Consider the following 17344-nt stretch of genomic DNA (forward strand, 5'->3'; position numbering starts at 1 on the left):
TAAGGATAAAATAAGTTTTTATTTATAGTCTTATAGTAAAGGGGAAGCCTTAACTTGCAAGACAATTCTTCAGCAGTATGTACAACATACTTTTTATTTCCATGGAATGGAATTAAACATGGACAGAGACTACATAGTACACACTAGAGATCAGCAAACGCCAGAACAGGGTAGGTAGAGAACAAAAAATAAAATAAAATAAAATAAAAAGAAAAGGAAGAAAAAAGGCTTAACACACAAACCCTTCACAGGAACCTGTTGACCACAGCCAGAACCAGGGCCAGGTCATATAAGGGAAGAGAGGTCCCAGAACAGAAGGGAAAGAAACAGAAGGGGCCTGAACTAGTCTGTGGTTTTTAGTACCAGGTAAGATGCTCTTGGTATATTTATATACAAAATCAGTTGGCTCTATTTCTTAGAAACACACACAAAGGAAGATTTGATCATTACTTTATGAATCTGTCGCTTTGCAATACCGACTTCATCAGAATAGGGATAGTCCACTTGGATTCAAATTTCAGTAGCAGGAAATAAATATCAAAACATCATCACTGGCCCTTAATACAAAAAAAATGCACTCCTCCCTCAACCCTAACCCTCCCTTCTCCATTCCCTCAGTTCCCCACCCCCCCAACCCTCCCAAATCGATCCCTTGGTGGCTGAAGCTTCCCTACTGCAGTCTAAATACATACCACACGGTGTCACATGACCCTCCTGAAGGCTGGCAACTCCAACAAAAAATAAAGCTGGCCAAACTTTCCAACTCCATATAGCTCACCCAAGACACCAGACTGCATAGATGTCCCTACTGACCCTCACCACCACAAACTCCCTACCAACCTGACCCTTCACAGCAGGAGTGATAAATAACAATTTTTTTTAGGAAAAAAAATTTTTTTCCTTAAAAAAAAAAATTCTGGGTAATTCTGATTATTCCAAACAGGTCATCTTCTAAATGTTGAGCAGTTCACAGATTCACAAAGTCTATCAAATGAAGGGTGGACAAGGAAGACGTAGGGAAGGGACAAGAGAGACCTGTGAGCAGAGAAGTCATCTGGGCAATAATGCCCAATAAGGTGAGAGGAGCTGGCTGGCTGGGGAGGTCAGGGGCAGCGTGTGCTCAGAGGTGCGTCCGTCTGTCCTCCACAGAAAAAGCTGCCAAGTTGGGATGTTTTGGTTTAAAAATTTATGGTGAAGGAAGAAGGTTGCTGAAGGGAAAAGGCAGAAGATGAAAGCTGCAGTCCAAGAGCTTCTACTTTAAAAAAAAAAAAGAAAAGAAATAAAGAGTCTTTAAAACAGCTTGGAGGGGTCTAACGATGAACTGGGAGAAGAGACGATGGAGGAGACAGACAGTTTTTATTGCTGGCCTGCTCTGTTTAGCTGGCCTCCATCCGGAGTTTCTTTCTGCTTTGGGGCTCTTCAGGCTCTGACTCAGAGCTGGAATCTGAGCCCCCATCGAAGGCAGAGATGGTGCTGCCCTTGGCATTGGTGTAGAGGCTGCTGTCTGAAGAAGAATAGTTGGTCTGCAGTTGGGCACTTGACCTCGCTTTCTCCAGTGCACGGACTGAAAGGCAAGACAAGGACTGTGTTAAGGCACTCTGGAGGCTAACCAGAAGTGATGGCTCAGATTCAAGGTCCTTTGTGTTCTTCCTAAGGGTCTAATCCCTGAGGCTATGGGTAGTTCAGAAGCAGTACTCCCCTCCAGAAGATGTCCCTCCCCTCCCAAACAATTCTAGAGAGAAGGCTTGCAATGTTATTGCTATTAACCCTGCCACAGAAGCACAGTGCAAAGATAGGAGTATGGAGCTCCATGTGGAATCCAGCAATAAAATGACACAAAAGTAGCTGGGATCTCCACCAATGGCAGTCTTGACAGGGTTAGAAAAGATTGCATCAGTTCTGATTATATCATCCACAACAGCAGCAAAGGATGACATGAGCACCAAAGAAAAGTTTTGGTCAAGCCCCTTCATAGGAAAGACTCTCTTAATGAAAATCTGAGCCTTCAGAAGCATCTCAATACACATGGTACCTGAGCCCTTTGACACATCCCTCACATGCAGGCTGTCCAGCTTGGTGCCTCCCCACCAATACCTCCCACTTCCCAGGCCCCCAGCTCAGCTTGTCTGAGTCTGGAATGCTAAGAACCCATTTTTTTTTTTGGTTGTTGCATTTTTCTAACCCAAGTGGTTACTTGCATTTCCTTTTACTTGCATCTTCCATGAGGGAGGAAGAGAAGTGAATTCCCCAGGAACAAAGAACTTGATCAGCTCTCGCTTTCCCCTGTGGTTATAGGAAAAGGCGGTTGTGAGCATTTGATAACAGCAGGGACCTGGCCCATATGCTGCCCTGATTGGACAATTATTTACACTGGAATGGGCTCACTTGTTACCGAACATTTGTGAGGCTTTGGTACTTACACAGTATATTAAATCCAAGGACCTCAAAGTTATTAACAGACAGCTGGTGCTGCCGACTGCTGACAGAGCAAATTAGACAAAGAATTGGGAAAAGATTGGCTCCAGTTCAGAAAAGACACAAAAACTTCAAATCCAGGGTCAACCTCTCTAGACACCCCTACCTCCTCACAAGCTTATGCTTTGGACAAGCAACACAAGTTCCTTTCTCAGGCCCTATCACCCAGACATTTAGTTCTTTAGATCCAGGTCTGAGGCTTATTAAGCTTTCCACAGGTGGTTTTGATCCCGGCGCAGATGAGACGGCCCTCAGCTAGCCAAGGCAAAGGAGGGCCAGCTGCCCCAGTGCCTGAGATACTCACCTTGTTGCTCTAGTAGAGCATTCTGCCGCTTGAGGTCATCAATATCCTGCTGGTGTGTGTGGTTTTTCCTTCGCATATATTGGATGTACTCTGTGGCTTTATCTAAGATTTGGGCCCGGGATGCCTGTTGCAATAGTGAGAAAAGCACAGGGGACAAAATAAAGACCTAGTCCATGGTAGTGATGAAGGAAACATGTCTTTCTGTAGCAGGAGTAGTGGCAGCAGCCCCCCCCCATAATGACTTGTAGTTCACTTAAGGATCTCTCCATGCAACTGAGAAACAATCCCCAAGGTCAGCTGTATCCAGGGTACCATTTAATGATTAATCACTTAGGATTACTGCTAGAGCCTGACCATACTATGGCAAGCCTGGGTTCCTTAGTATATAATGTAAAAAAGGAAAGCCAGACCTGAACTAGAGCTATTTTGGACTGGGAAAGCACACAAAATAGTTCTAATGAGTTTTCAGGGCTCAGCCAAATGTTTAGAAGGGCATGATTATTTTTATACAAAATATACAGTAAGCAATGCTGCCCCTTTTCTACACTGTAGTTTCCATCGTTGTCTGAGCTAATAAGAAATCAATTTTGTCAAAGTATAAACAGCCTATTAACATAGGGGAAAGGCTGGAAAGAGGGGCATGAAAAATCTCAGAAAGCAATAAATATTCTTTACCAATGTTATGGGGTAGCCTAGACATTGCCAGTCCAGAAAAATGAATTAGCAAGCTAATGAAATTGACATCAGGTAACTGTGCTCCAGGTGTCCAACTTGGCTAGGAGGTTTCTTTTAGATTGCAAACACTGTCAGAATTATTCAAGACTGGTCTTGTAGGCTGCTCTCTCACAGAACCTAATTTAAACTTGTGGCACAGTGCAAAGACAAAGAGAAACACTGCCCAACAGAGTGCTCACTCCTAGTAATGGAAGACAGGAATACTTACTTGGACAAAGTACTTTGGAAATCCAGCAGTATAACTTATGTAGGTATTAAACATCCAAATAATTAAAAAAAGAGATGGGATATGGATCACCTCTCACCTTGCCAGGTTCTCAAAAATTAAAACTTCTAATCAAATATTGACAGGGTCAGTTTAGAACTCCTAAGGTTGAGTAAGAGAAGGATTTTATAGGGCATGATATACATTAAGTTCTACACTTGTGTCTGGTTTTCCTGCTATAATATCCCCAAAGCTATTTATTACCAAGTAACAAAGACTCGATGCATGGTATTTTAAGGAATATAAAAAATGTCAAAATATTGTTCACATTCCTGAACTCAAAATTTTGGAGAGATATGTGTACATTCTCTCTCTCTCTCTCTCTAATCCCTTTGCTGAACTCCAGGCCTGCACCACAAACTGCCTATCTCCAAATGGAGGCCCCACAGGCATCTCAAAACACCAGGAACTCATTATTTTTGCTTCAAACACTTTTCTTTTGCCTAACGTCCTTATTCTTATGGAGGGCACCATCATCAAACTCCAGTCATCTCTGACTTTCTTCTTTCTCTGTCCTGCCTCAAATTCAATTAGTCTTGCCTCCACAATATCTTTTTGATTTATCCTCTTCTTACCACTGTCATGACCATCATCATTACCCCTTCTGGCACTCATCCACTCTTACTTAGATGAATGCAAAAGGTCTTCCTGCCTTAAATCCACTCCTTTTCCTCAAAGCAGCTAAAATGATATATCTGAAGCACTGTAAATTTTACCATACCACCACTCCTTTCCTTAATTAAGAAGTTCAAGCAGTTCCTTTTTGTCTCTTGGATAAAATGTAAACTTTTCTGTTTGGCATTTAAAGCCCTTTACATTCTGGCTCTTGTCTACCTTTCCAAGATTAGTATAAATTATTCTCCTTATATTTTATATTTCAGTCAGACTGGCTTTCCCTTGCACACAGGCTGTTCCTCAACCCTTGAATGTATTTCTCTTCTCTTTAAATCACTAGTTTCCTTCACAGTCCCATTCAAATGACCTCTTCCAAGATACTTATCTTGCCGATCTCTTTCTAGCCTGCTAGTGCCCCATGCCTTCTACTCTCAGGTCACTTCTTTGTATCTACTTTTCTTTGTACATGTAGTTTCCTTTGAATAGAAGTTAACCTTCTATTCCTAGAACCCAGTACAGTGCCTGAAACAGAGCAGGCACTTAATAAATACTTGCTAGATAAATGAACTATTATAATACAAGTATAAGTATCATATAATAAAAGGTACTCAAAAGAATGATGTCAAAATCATACAAAGGTACCACCATTGTGTTGAATGCCTAGTAGACGCCAAATGAAAGAGGAATTCCTTATAGATAGTGAGGTCCTCCAAATACCCCTGTTTGTTGCTAACATTGTGTTGGTTGCATTGAGCTCTGTAGATCTTCCAAAATGAGATAATCATTTAAATAATTGAAATTATCTGTTTTCATCTTTTGTACTTGCTTCTATCTCTTGTTTGGTTAAGAATACATTACCTATACATAATAATTAAAAAAATTTTTTTGGTCTACCCATATTAAGAAAAACAAGAGGAAGCTAGGTAGCTTATTGGATAGAGAGCCAGGCCTGGAAACAGGAAGTCCTGGGTTCAAATCTGATCCCAGATACTTCTAGCTGTGTGACCCTGGGCAACACACAACCCCAATTGCCTAGCCTTTACCACTCTTCTGCCTTGCAACCAATACTTAAATGTTGATTCTAAAATAGAAGTTTGGGATTAAAAAGAAAAGGAAAATCAAGTGGGTAAAGACTGATTAGTACCCAAACTATCATATGTGATTAGACAGAAAGCTCAAAGAGCTGATCTGTTGTACAGCTACCTTTGACAGAGGTGTTCCTGGACTAAAACTAAATAGAAGAGTTGGCTATATTAAGAAAAGGCACAATGCTTTTAATGACCCCAAGCTTCTTCCTGAAGAGTAGTATTCTTCCAGTGATGTCATATGGTATTCAATTAATGGAATGCTACTGTTGAAGCAACTAGGAAGCATATTGCTAAGAGTGCTGGGCTTGGAACCAGGGATACCCAAGTTTTCAAATATGGCTCTAATTATTACTAGATGTGTGACCCTGGTATATCAGTGAAAACTAACTGCCTCAGTTTCCTTCCTGGTAAAATGAAGATATTAATAATAGCACCTACTTCCCAAGATTTTTGGGAGGATTAAATGAGGTAATATTTGTAAAGCATTTATCACAGTTCCTGGTGCACAACAGTCATTTAATTTTATTTATTTTATTCTTTTCCTTTTCCTTCCAAAGGATCATGGTAAATTGCATACAATAGGCTACAATGGACTGCCAATCAAGAAATGCATAGAATAAGTTACTACAAGATGTTATCAGAAAAATGACTGTAAAAAAAGGAGTAAGGAGACAGCCATTGCCATCTTTGGGCCTCAGTTTCCCCACCTGTAAAATGAGGGAGATGGTTATCTTTAGAAGTTCTTTGCAGCTCTAAATCTATGCTCTTATGATTCTTGCATATTACTGAAACCTGTACAACATGAAGAGAACCAGAGAAAAGACTTCAGTGTATAGTGGAAAATTTATGGTAAGACATTGATAAGTCATACAAGATGAGAAGACATGACTGAATTGTGATCTTCACCAAACACAGAAGTAACCAGATCAATGAAATCACAAGTCCTCTGAAGTTTATCATGAATGGTAGAAATATAGGAATTAGGACTACAGAGAAGAAGGGACCTCAGAACTCATCTATTCTCTTCTTTAAAAACTCCAGAACTTCCTGAAGCAGCCCATTCCACTTCTAGAAATCTCTAGTTTACAAGTTTTTTCTAATGTTGAGCTGAAATTTGCCTCTCTAGCTTCTACTTGCTGGCCGTATTTCTATCTTCTGGGTCCATGTTGATAATATCTAGTCTTTCCATTTGACAGAGTTCTCTTCCCATAGTTAAACAGTCCTAGTTCATGCAAGATGCTGGAATGGCATCTTTACTATCCTTTTTTTTTTATTCTGTGGACATGTTCCTCCATCTTGTTAATGTTCTTTCTAAAATGTGGTGCCCCAAACTGCACAAAATCCAGATGTATTCTCACCAGATATTTGGTCTGGCTCTTAGAATTTGCCTGCAGATTCCATCTCATAGATCTAATACATCCCAAAATATGAAGTTCTGAATAAAAGCCCCAACTGCAAGTTAACTTGTTTACTATGCCTTTATAGATAGAATATTTTAAGAGTATGTGTAATCTTGTGAAAATATTAAGAATTAAGGCAGAAATTTAGGTTATTAATAAATTTGTCATTGGCCAGACTTGTTTTCCCAGAATCACGGAACCCTTTATCCATATGCTGCATGAACATCTGGATATCTAGATAATGGCCATTTGCATGGTGAGATGAACCCCTGGGCCTCTAGACACAGGGAAATTCGGACAAAATTTCACAAACTCCAACCAAGGTCATAGGAACACATGTTCAATAACTTTATAGTCAACCAAACTCTTCCTTCTATCAGTTGCAATACTCAGTTATCTCAAAGCATGTATAAAGGAGAGGAAACAACAGCTAACATCTTTTCTCCTCCCCAATCTCTGCCCTAGAAACTCTAAAAAGTTAGAAAAACTGGTGAGACAATTCTAGCCAAGATAAGAGCTTACACGGAGGTAGACAGCCCATCTCCTAAAAAAAAAAAAACAAACACCCCCCCCCCACACACACACAACTTGAAAGCCCCAATTTGGTCAGAAACCCACTTTGTAGTCCTTGGAAGTCTAAGTGGCAGTGCTCAGAGTAGGATACCTCAAGCCCTAGAGCTATTTTTCTTTAGCATTCTGTCCTAAAATACTAGAGGGTCCTGAAGATCCAGTACTTTGAACTTCAATGATCCAGAAACCTACCATAGTATAGACACATCTTGCATGGTCAAGGTCAGCACAGGAGTCCATATAACCCAGGTCAAGTTCAAGTACAACCGACCACCCTAACTAAAGTATAGTAGGGAAGTGGAGCTTGGCCCTATTACAAAGCCCTAATTCAAGAATGAAGGGGAAAGATAGGAGTCAACAAAAGATATGTCACTATCAAGAATTATAAATCCAAAGTACAATAGGACTAATATCTCTGTTTCCCCATGACATGGGTCTCATCTTTCCTTCTTTCCTGCTACAGGGATTAGTTTTCCCTAAAAGCAAACCCTGAGCCTAACTGACCTGTTTTTCCTGAAGTAGTTTCCTACTCGCCTGAGGGCATAAAAAAATCTCACCCAGGTGGGACTGGTGCCTCTCAGAATTGGTGGTGCAAGGGATGACATAAGTTACCATATACTGACTTGATGACCTACTGATCAGATGTGCTTCCATGAGGAGGTGAAGGAGACCAAGTCTACCAAACTGAAAATAGTATCAATGTATCCTTGCTGTGTAAAGGCAAAGTAAACCTCCTTTTTGTTCACTATTAAATGACAAATGCCTCATTTCATCACAAAATGAAACCCGAACTAAAAGAATGCTGATATTAAGCCTTCTTCTAACACTACTTCCAAACGACACTAACAGCCACACCCCTCCCAGATCCCAATGAATTGGAAGGAAAATAATTAGCGTAGCAGAAAAAGTGGTAAATCTTAGCCAAGTAATGACTCCCTAAGAAATTAGACTAAACAAAAATCAATGACTCCATTAAGAAAAGAAATAGTAAAATAAATCTAAAGATAGAAAAAAATTAGAAGGAAATAAGATAAGCCACACCAACTGACTTAAAATACTATACAAGGCCCTGAACCTCAAAAATGCATGAAAGGCTTAATTCTGGGAGGTGGAGGTTAAGCACAGGAATCCAAGTGACCCAGGGTAGATCCTAAAAAGAGACTAGTGCCCTCCTCCTCTCCAAGTGTAGTAGGGAATCCTGGTCCTAGCATAAAGTGCTAATTCAAGAACTGAAGCTGGAGAGATGAGGAAACCAAATCAGTCAGTATAACACATTCTGTAGATCTAGACATGTCAAACATTTTGTGAGGGGAAATTTTAGGGTTGTGACAATCTAAATTTAACTGGTTGCCAGGGAATATCCCAAATAAAATACCCAAGTCAGTCTGGAAATTTTATGGTGATTTAATTAATATAGAGGGAAGGAATTAAGAGAGAGAGAAAGGGTAAAGGATTTCTCCGGTCTAGCCTGTGCCAGGGGGAGTTCAAAGACCTTCTCAGAAGATTAGGGGCTTTCTAAGAAGATAGTGTTTTGGAAGGTAAAGAAGAAAGGGATCAGCCTAAACTCTGAGAGAGTTCAGATACCTCACTTGAACTAGGTTACTAAGCTTCCCCCAGTATTGTATCAAGGACGCTCACCGCCTAACCCGGACAATAGCTGCTGCCATGCCAAGATGCCAAGACACTCAGCACGCTGCTGCCAGCCACCTCTCCATGAAAAGAGACTGGAGAGAGGAAGTGACACCAAATATATAGACTGTTTTTACATCACTTTCCTGCATCTCACATGTACCAATGGTAGCTTGAGCTTGACTTAGGATAGCCCAGGGGTCTCTCAGTTGTTTCTGATTTGTCATTTGCTAGCACATGTCTGTCATAGGCCATCCTTCTCAATACTTAATCCTTAAGTAGGGGTGTGTTTTGTTAGACTAAGCAGGGTGGAGTAAATCTAAAATTCACAATTTAACCTAGAGGAAGAGATACTCAACAACAATGTAAGCAGAGATTCAAAGGAGGAAAAAATTGGGATTTTCCATAAGAACTACATAAAGCTTATAATAGAAGCTGGTAAACTTACTCAAGTAACAGATTCCCTGAAACCACAATTGATGAAACAAAGACTTATGACAACATGAGACATTAAGAAGTATTAGAACCAAATCAAAACGCTGAAAAATTGGCAATGAAATTAAGACACCTAATATAAAAAACTGACCTGGAAAATGGGTCAAAAGGTCATTTAAGACTCATAGAACTTGGGGACAGCTAGGTAGCTCAGTGGATTGAGAGCCAGACCTAGAGACGGGAGGTCCTGGGTTCAAATCTGGCCTCACACACTTCCCAGCTGTGTGACCCTGGGCAAGTCACTTGACACCCATTGCCTAACCCTTACCACTCTTCTGCCTTGGAACCAATACCCAGTATTGATTCCAAGATGGAAGGCAAGGGTTTTATTAAAAAAAAAAAAAGACTCATAGGACTCACAGGGAGCTGCCAGACATGGTAGCTATGTAACTTTTTGAGAAAGATGGCAGCTCTAATTTTATTTTTATTTCTAAATGTGCATGCCATAACAGAAGCATCAAAAGAACTGTCAGTGAAACTAGGTTCCCTATTTATAAAGCATCACCTTTCCAAATATGTTGAAGATCAGTTTGCAAATATTGCTGTTTGCTAATGGGCACTGCTTTCATCCAAACCATAGTTAGTTATACTAACATACTGTCAGTATGTTGGTTGGTGCAAAGGTTTGTGCTTGAATGAAGAATGCATGGAAAACTTAGATTTGATATAGGTATTTTCAACATTTCTAAAATGTCAGAAACCAGCTCTAGATGTTGCATTTGTCTAGTATGTTTATAAAATAGATCTAAGCACCAAGAAAAGATTTTTAGCAGCCTATGTCATTACTCTCAGAGGTGAAATAAAATTATGTGGGGGAACCCCCCCCCAAACAAACAAACAAAAAAAAACCACAACCCAGATCTATTAGAATTAGAGAGCAAAATAAAGGTACAAAGAATACACCAATCATCTGCAGAAAGAACTCCCCAAAGTAAAAGTCCCATAAATATCAGTCAAAATTCAGAGCTTTCAGGATGAAGAAAAAAAAAGAATAATCAGAAAGAGAAAGTCAGGATCACATAAAGATCTTATGTCTTCCTACTATGAATTAGAAAAGATTTGGGAATATAATACTCCAAAGGCAAAAGATAGACAATCAAGAAAAACCTAGTCTGCAAAACCAAATATAATCATACATGGGAAAAAATCATTTTAATGATATAGATGACTTGCAAGCACTTCTGATGAAAAGACCAGAGCTAAGTAGGAACTTTAAAATGCAAATATAAGTCAACAGAAACCCAGAAAGGCAAACTTATTTGAGCAACTGCGAAGATGCTATATAAGTGTCAACCTTTTAATAAGTGGAGAAGAACATGTATCCCTTCCAAATTTTAATTCAAAGAGTATTGAGGGAGTTAAGACAGAGGATACAGGGTTGAACTGATTTTGTTCTGAAAGTTTTAAGAGAAAATAAAAGAGAGTAAAAAAGAATACAATGGTATAAAAAAACAAAATAAAAGGGGGGTCAAACTAAATGTTTCTCATAAATGGGATGTGTGAGGAAAGCATATAAGCATGTAAGAAGGGTAAGGGGAGAGGGTATCTGCCGGGATTTGGGTCCAGCCTTTGTCATGGCTTTGGGGGTCCTCAGCTAGGTGTGGCAACGAAAGTGTAAATGAATGATTGGAAGGCAGTTGGGAGTGTCAGCCTAGGCCAGGCTTTGCACAGAACTGCTTTGCCAGGCTCAGGGTTGGCTTTTACCACTCTTCTGCCTTAGAACCAATACACAGTACTGATTCCAAGACAGAAGGTAAGGATTAAAAAAAAAAATTGAGACTCAACTTCCATCAACCTCATATCTCCAGAGTACCTATGATAAAGCATATTACTTGACAAAAGAGTTCAAGAATTTGGGGTGTAAAAAGAGATATATTTCTAAAGTTACAGTCACTACTAATCTATTCAGCATGGCTATGCTTACTTCTTACTAGTTTTTTCCCCCTTCTGTTTTCATGGTGGAAGAGGGAGAAGGATCCACAGAAGAGAAGAGGTGAAAGTCCAGAAGGAAGCATAGATAAGCAGGTCAGCTTTGATTAAATTCTGCACTTGGAGTCCTCTAAAACTCTTTCCAAGTCTAAGTAAGTGATCCTATTACAAAAACATATTGAATGTATTATATATCTTAAAAAATGTAAGAAGTATGAAAGTCATTTAAAGTTTCATATATAATTTTTTTGTTTTACTTTGTATATAAAAAAAACACATTTCTTGGTGTTCAGAATAAAAAAAACACAGAAAGCTGGTAAATTGACACTGACATAGTAGAAATGCAATCTTTCCTTGTATATAGGAAGAAAAGCTGGAAGACATTTTTATGTCAATATAATTACTGAACTGATCTGAGATGAAGGTGTTGTGTCAGGGACAAATGGCTGGCATGAGAATTGACCTATAGACCTGAAATAAAACTTGATAATTAGTTATAAATATTAGTAGGATATTTAAGGGTTTTTTTTTTGTGTGGTTTTAGCTTTTGCTTCTTTGGCATGGCTTCTGGCTTACCCTAAAACTACCCATTTAGTGGGCATTTGTTACTAAATGGAAACAGGATGGGGGTGGGGAGGGAGTAGAAGAGTCTATCCATGAAGGATAGGAAGGATATTGTGACTAGGAGACTGATGACCTCAAAACTAAGCAATCAGGGCAAAATATATTGGGAATATCTACTTTGAATAAGACATTACATTTTGTTATGTTTTTTGCATTACACACCTTCCTCTGCCACTCTGGTGAATTCTGTGGACCCCTTTCCAGAAAAATGTTTTGATCAAGTTAGCTTTTAAGGCTAATACATAACACTATTGACTCATTTTTAGCTTACAGGCCACTAAAATCCCAAATCTGTTTCCCATGAACTGCCATCTTAGCATCTTTGCTGTTGATTATTTGAAGCCAAGTATATTATTTTACATTTACAGGAGATGAATTAGCTTTTTGATTGTTTTCTTTTCAGTTGCATCCAACTCTTCATGATCCCATTTGTGATTTTCTTGACAAAGATACTGGAGTGGTTCTCCTTTTCCCTCTCCAGCTCATTTAAAGAGATGATAAATATCTGAGGCCAGATTTGAACTCAGTGAAGATGAATTTTCCTGACTAAGCTTGGTGTTTTATTCACTGCACCACCTAGCTGCCCCAACTTTTTGATTACCTTAGATTTCAAAAACCAAAACATGATACAATATTTAGCCATGCTTGCGCACTATGATGAAAAATAAAGAAAACTCAATTCAGTAGGCCCAAATACTAATAGTGAGAACTGTTTGAAACTAGGTGTATTGCCTTGGGGAAATTACTTATCCTTTCTGGGCCTCGGAAAGCTTCTGTAAAATGAAGGCCTGAATCTGATTGATTTCTTTGGTCTCCTGTTTTAAAATTATGTGATCCCTATTGTCTGTGTATAGATTATCTCCAAAATGGAGGGCTACAGAGGCTTGTATGATCAACAAACTGGATGATTTAAAATGGGGCTTTTCTTCAACTCAATCACACTTATCCTTATCCCTCAGTGTTTCCCCAATGTGGTCCCTTAAACTTCCAAGGTATCTACTCTGAAATGATGTTGGCCCTTTGGAATAGTAATAAACCTAACCTTCATCCAAGTATCCAAAATAGCTGCTGCCCAGGTGCCTCTTGGACATCCCCCAATCCCCACTTCCCTAATCTATTTTGGGTGGGTCAAAGGAAGTCACATAGGAATGGATGGGTTGTCTTCTTTATTCCAAAGTCATTATGTCTCTCCCTCTTCCAAACTTCCCTATTATTGTTAGAGGCACTATTATCTTTCCCACCATCCAAGTTTATATTCTATGTTGTCTTAAACTCCACATCCATATCTTATCAGTTGTTATTCCTGTCCCTTCTACATTCAAAATATCTTACATTTGTCCCCTTTTTTCTGCTTACAGAAATCACCTTAGTTCAGGCCTTTATCACCTCTCTTTGCAACTTTATGAACAGTCTTCTAATTGGTCTTCTTGCCTGGGGTCTCTCCCCTCTTCAGTTCTTTCTCCCCATAGCTGTCAGTGTTAAGTTTGATCCTATTCAGTGTCTGCCTAATAACTTTATGATCAAACATGACTTCATCTTTATCTCATTCTTTTTTAATTACTAGTTTTGTTTAAGCTTTATAACATAGTTATTACTATAGTAATGTCTGTACATAATTAGTAATGAAGAAAATGGGGGTGGGGAAGAGGAAAAAGATAAACAAGAGTAACCTGATATATATATGTGTGCATATACTCTATCTACATAAGTTTGGGAGCTAGAAGGGACTTCAAATATTCATCTAATTTGATCCCACTCCCTTTACAAGTAAGGTAACCAAGGCCCAGAGAGATTAAGTAAGTACCCAAGGTCTCAAGGCCCAAGTAGCACAATTAGAATTTAAACAAAAGTGTTTTACCTCTGTACCTCACTGCCTCCCCTTATTTGTTTCTGATTAAGTCACTAGAAGGTAAGATCAAACATCTATTTAATCTTCTATAGGGTACACAGTATTATGTAGCTGTCAGTTGTGAACACTTTTTAATGATGAATAAAAAGTTTCAAAATGGCATTCTTTATTATAACTCAATTCCTCTTTATATACCGAAACAAAAGCAGTAAAATCTAAGAACTCAAATAGAAAGCATGAGATTCTTTTGAGACAAAAGATCTTAGCAAATTTTGTTGTTTGACCATTTTTCAGTTGTATCCAAACCAACTCTTTGTGATCCCTCCTAGAGTTTTCTTGGCAAAGATATTGTAGTGGTTCGCCATTTCCTTCTCAAGCTCATTTTCCAGATCAGGAAACCAAAGCAAACAGAAGTAAGTGACTTGCCTAGAATCACACTTATTTAAGTATCAGATTTGAACTCAGGAAGATAAGTAAGTATTCTTGACTTCAGGCCTGGCATTCTATCCACTATGCCACTTTGCTGCCCCTTTTAGCAATAATCAAATGACTTGTGTTTTCTCTTCAAGCTTTTCTATACTTTAATTCAGTTTCTCATAGGGACAAAACCTATAAATACCGAGAATGTTCAATTCTTTATAAGCAAGAACTCAGAAATCTGGCTTAGAGGATATAGTCTCTAAATGAACATCCCAGTGCAAATATCAACAACATGGAAATAGGTTCTGATCAAGGACACATGTAAAACCTAGTATAATTGCACATCAGCTGTGGGAAAGGGGGGGGACAAAAAAGGGGTGGGGGGGAGAAATATGATTTTTGTAACCAAGGAATAATGTTCTAAATTGACTAAAAAAATAATAATAAAAGACAAAAAATAAAAAAGCTAAAGAAATCTGGCTTAGAACTGAGAAAAAAGGCCATGAATTATTAGAATGACAATCCTTTCCAACAAAACTACAAGCTTCACAATGCACATCAGCATCCTACCACATATCAGGAATATATAGGAAATGCCAGTGTTAATTAATCCTGTCCACATCATCCTTCTTTAAAATATTTTTTTAAAATAACAAATTTCCAAAAAAGTTTTCCTAAGTTATATGATCCAAATTGTCTCCCTCTCCTCTCTCAGAGCTGGAAAGCAATTCAATCTGGGTTATACATATATTATCATGCAAAACATTTTTTTTTAGAACATCTAACAAAGATTTGAATTCAACAGAGAATGGAAAAAAATGACAAAAATGAAGACCTGCTATTATGATTCTCTTAACTGAACAGGAGATGCAAAACTTACCAACAGTTGTACAAGTGTTATGGTCAAAATAGAGAAAATAAAAGTTTGAATCCAGAAAGTATTACACTCATCTAAAGTTAAATTAGCTCATTATAACTATTAAAAATTAAAAAAAGATTAAAAGCTATAGTGAACAGAGTACATTAATCAGAATATTTACTCTATTTGTCAAACGTGGGTGTGTTTACATCTAAGACTTCATTGTTACATATTACCATGACACCTACAAGACCAAAATTGCTGTTAACTATCCTATCTGACCATAAGCTTTTGTCTTTCTACCTCTACTTCTTTAGTACTACAGATCTTCATTATAGTCTCCTTGATCTCCTTATTAATCTCAGTTGATCACCCTTCATTCTGATTTCATTTGCAATTCTTAGACAGTTTGGAATCTATGGTCAGAAATGTTTGAAAGTATTCAGTGACTTTAAAACTCTTCAATTCCATTTCTCATCACTAACCCACAAAAAAAGTTCACAACTACTTTCATTCTAGGCCTAACAATTACTTTAGAAAGTCCACTGATTAGGTATATAGCCTCAAACATGTCCTTTCTCTACTTTCAAGTCCAACCTTCTATCTATATCCTTACACTACTTAGAGAAGACTCATACAACTCAATTTCAATATCATATCCTCAACTCCTTTTCTTCATGTCAGAGCTGTACCTCTTTTGTTCCTCATCTAAGAGGAACAGCTTGTTTTCCACCTTGGAAGCATTAAACACTACCATGACCCTAGATCTCATTCCCTCTAAAATTTGTAATTTAAATTCCTCTTTTCATTCTACATACATATAAATATGCTCAATTGCCTTGGGGGGGAGGGGACTGACCTCATTCCTTTTATTATTCATCTCTTTATTCTCTTTCATTTTAAAATTTATTGAAAAAATTAGTCACATTTTCTATCCACTGAGCTAAAAGGAAAAAAGTAGGTTAATACTAAATATAGAGCATTTATATACATACAGTGGTATGGATGTATGCCACATATTCAGGTACAAGGAGCAAAGCAGTCTAGCAAGAAGGAAAAGAAATCTAGAAATATGAGGTTGTCTAACTATGAAGGGCCTGGAAAGCCACCCTGACTTTCATTCATTGGGCATTGGAGAATGAATGAAAGTTTTTGAGCAGAGGTGTTATCATGTACAAAACAGTGTTTTCAACAGATTTAAATAGCAATCTGTAGGATGGATAAAAGTGGGTAGAGAAACAAAACGTGAACACCAATTAGGAAACTAAGATAGGCCTTAAACTAGGCTAGTAGCAGTAGGGATAGAAAGAAAAGGGTAGTCAGTCAAAGGGTATTTAATACAAAGGAAGATTTTTAAAAATGATGCAATGCAGTTTAAGATGTCCAAGAAGCTAAGGAGATTAATAGGTCAGAGCTGGAGTCAGATATAACAGCAAAATCCTCAACAATCTGATACCAATGGGTCTTTCCATAATGATTATACGTTACTCCTCTTCTATGTTCTAACCAAATTGACCTATTAGCTATTCCCTGAAACTGACATTTAAGAATTTTAGAAGCTATAGTTTCCTTCAAGGCTTGGCCCCATTGCCCCCTAAAAAAAACCCCCAAAAACCCTTTACTAATACCCTCTACAAATTCCCTGCTACATATTGTATACTCCCAGTAGAAAGTTAGCTCTTTGAAGGCTGGAACTGTTTTGGTTTTGCCTTTGTGGCCCTATCACTTTGCACAGTGTCTTGCACATACATCTTAAACATCTAGCAAATGAATGTTGAATCTAACAGAATTTCATCTTCATTAAAAAACCCTGGCAGATAAATAGTACAAATATTATCTTCCTGAAGTTGGATTCTCACATGGTCAACATGAGTCATGTGAAAGGGCAGTAAGAATTTCAATGAGATAAAATGGGCAGGGTTGTAGTTTTTTATTTAATCCAGAACATACAAACACCCACATACCCACGTGTCCACTACACATACTATATATTCTTCCTCTCAGATTATAAATCTCCTTTGAGATTTATGGGCTCATGTCATATAGCTTTGTGTTCCCAAAGCCCACTACAGAATGCTATTCCTAAT

General features: G+C 38.3%; 1 protein-coding gene across 10 annotated transcripts in view; it reads right to left on the reverse strand.

The window, feature by feature from the left end:
• MAX (MYC associated factor X) overlaps positions 1-17344 on the reverse strand; it is a 32421-nt gene continuing 15077 nt past the window's right edge. For 3 of the 10 annotated variants that reach the window (XR_008914999.1, XR_008915001.1, XR_008915000.1), the window contains 3 exons: positions 2780-2903; positions 2199-2283; positions 1340-1564 (listed from right to left, as the gene is read on the reverse strand). Coding sequence is in view for 6 of the 10 variants with exons in the window: in XM_007473042.3 (XP_007473104.1) it covers positions 1377-1564; positions 2780-2909 (318 nt within the window). In the remaining 4 variants the exon portion in view is untranslated. Of the gene's footprint in view, positions 1565-2198; positions 2284-2779; positions 2910-17344 lie in introns of all 10 variants that reach the window. The other 7 variants (XM_007473043.2, XM_001369637.4, XM_001369708.4 and 4 more) reach the window with 3 other exon arrangements.

This window comes from Monodelphis domestica, chromosome 1 (genome assembly GCF_027887165.1).
Source record: "Monodelphis domestica isolate mMonDom1 chromosome 1, mMonDom1.pri, whole genome shotgun sequence".
Classification (NCBI taxonomy): domain Eukaryota; kingdom Metazoa; phylum Chordata; class Mammalia; order Didelphimorphia; family Didelphidae; genus Monodelphis; species Monodelphis domestica.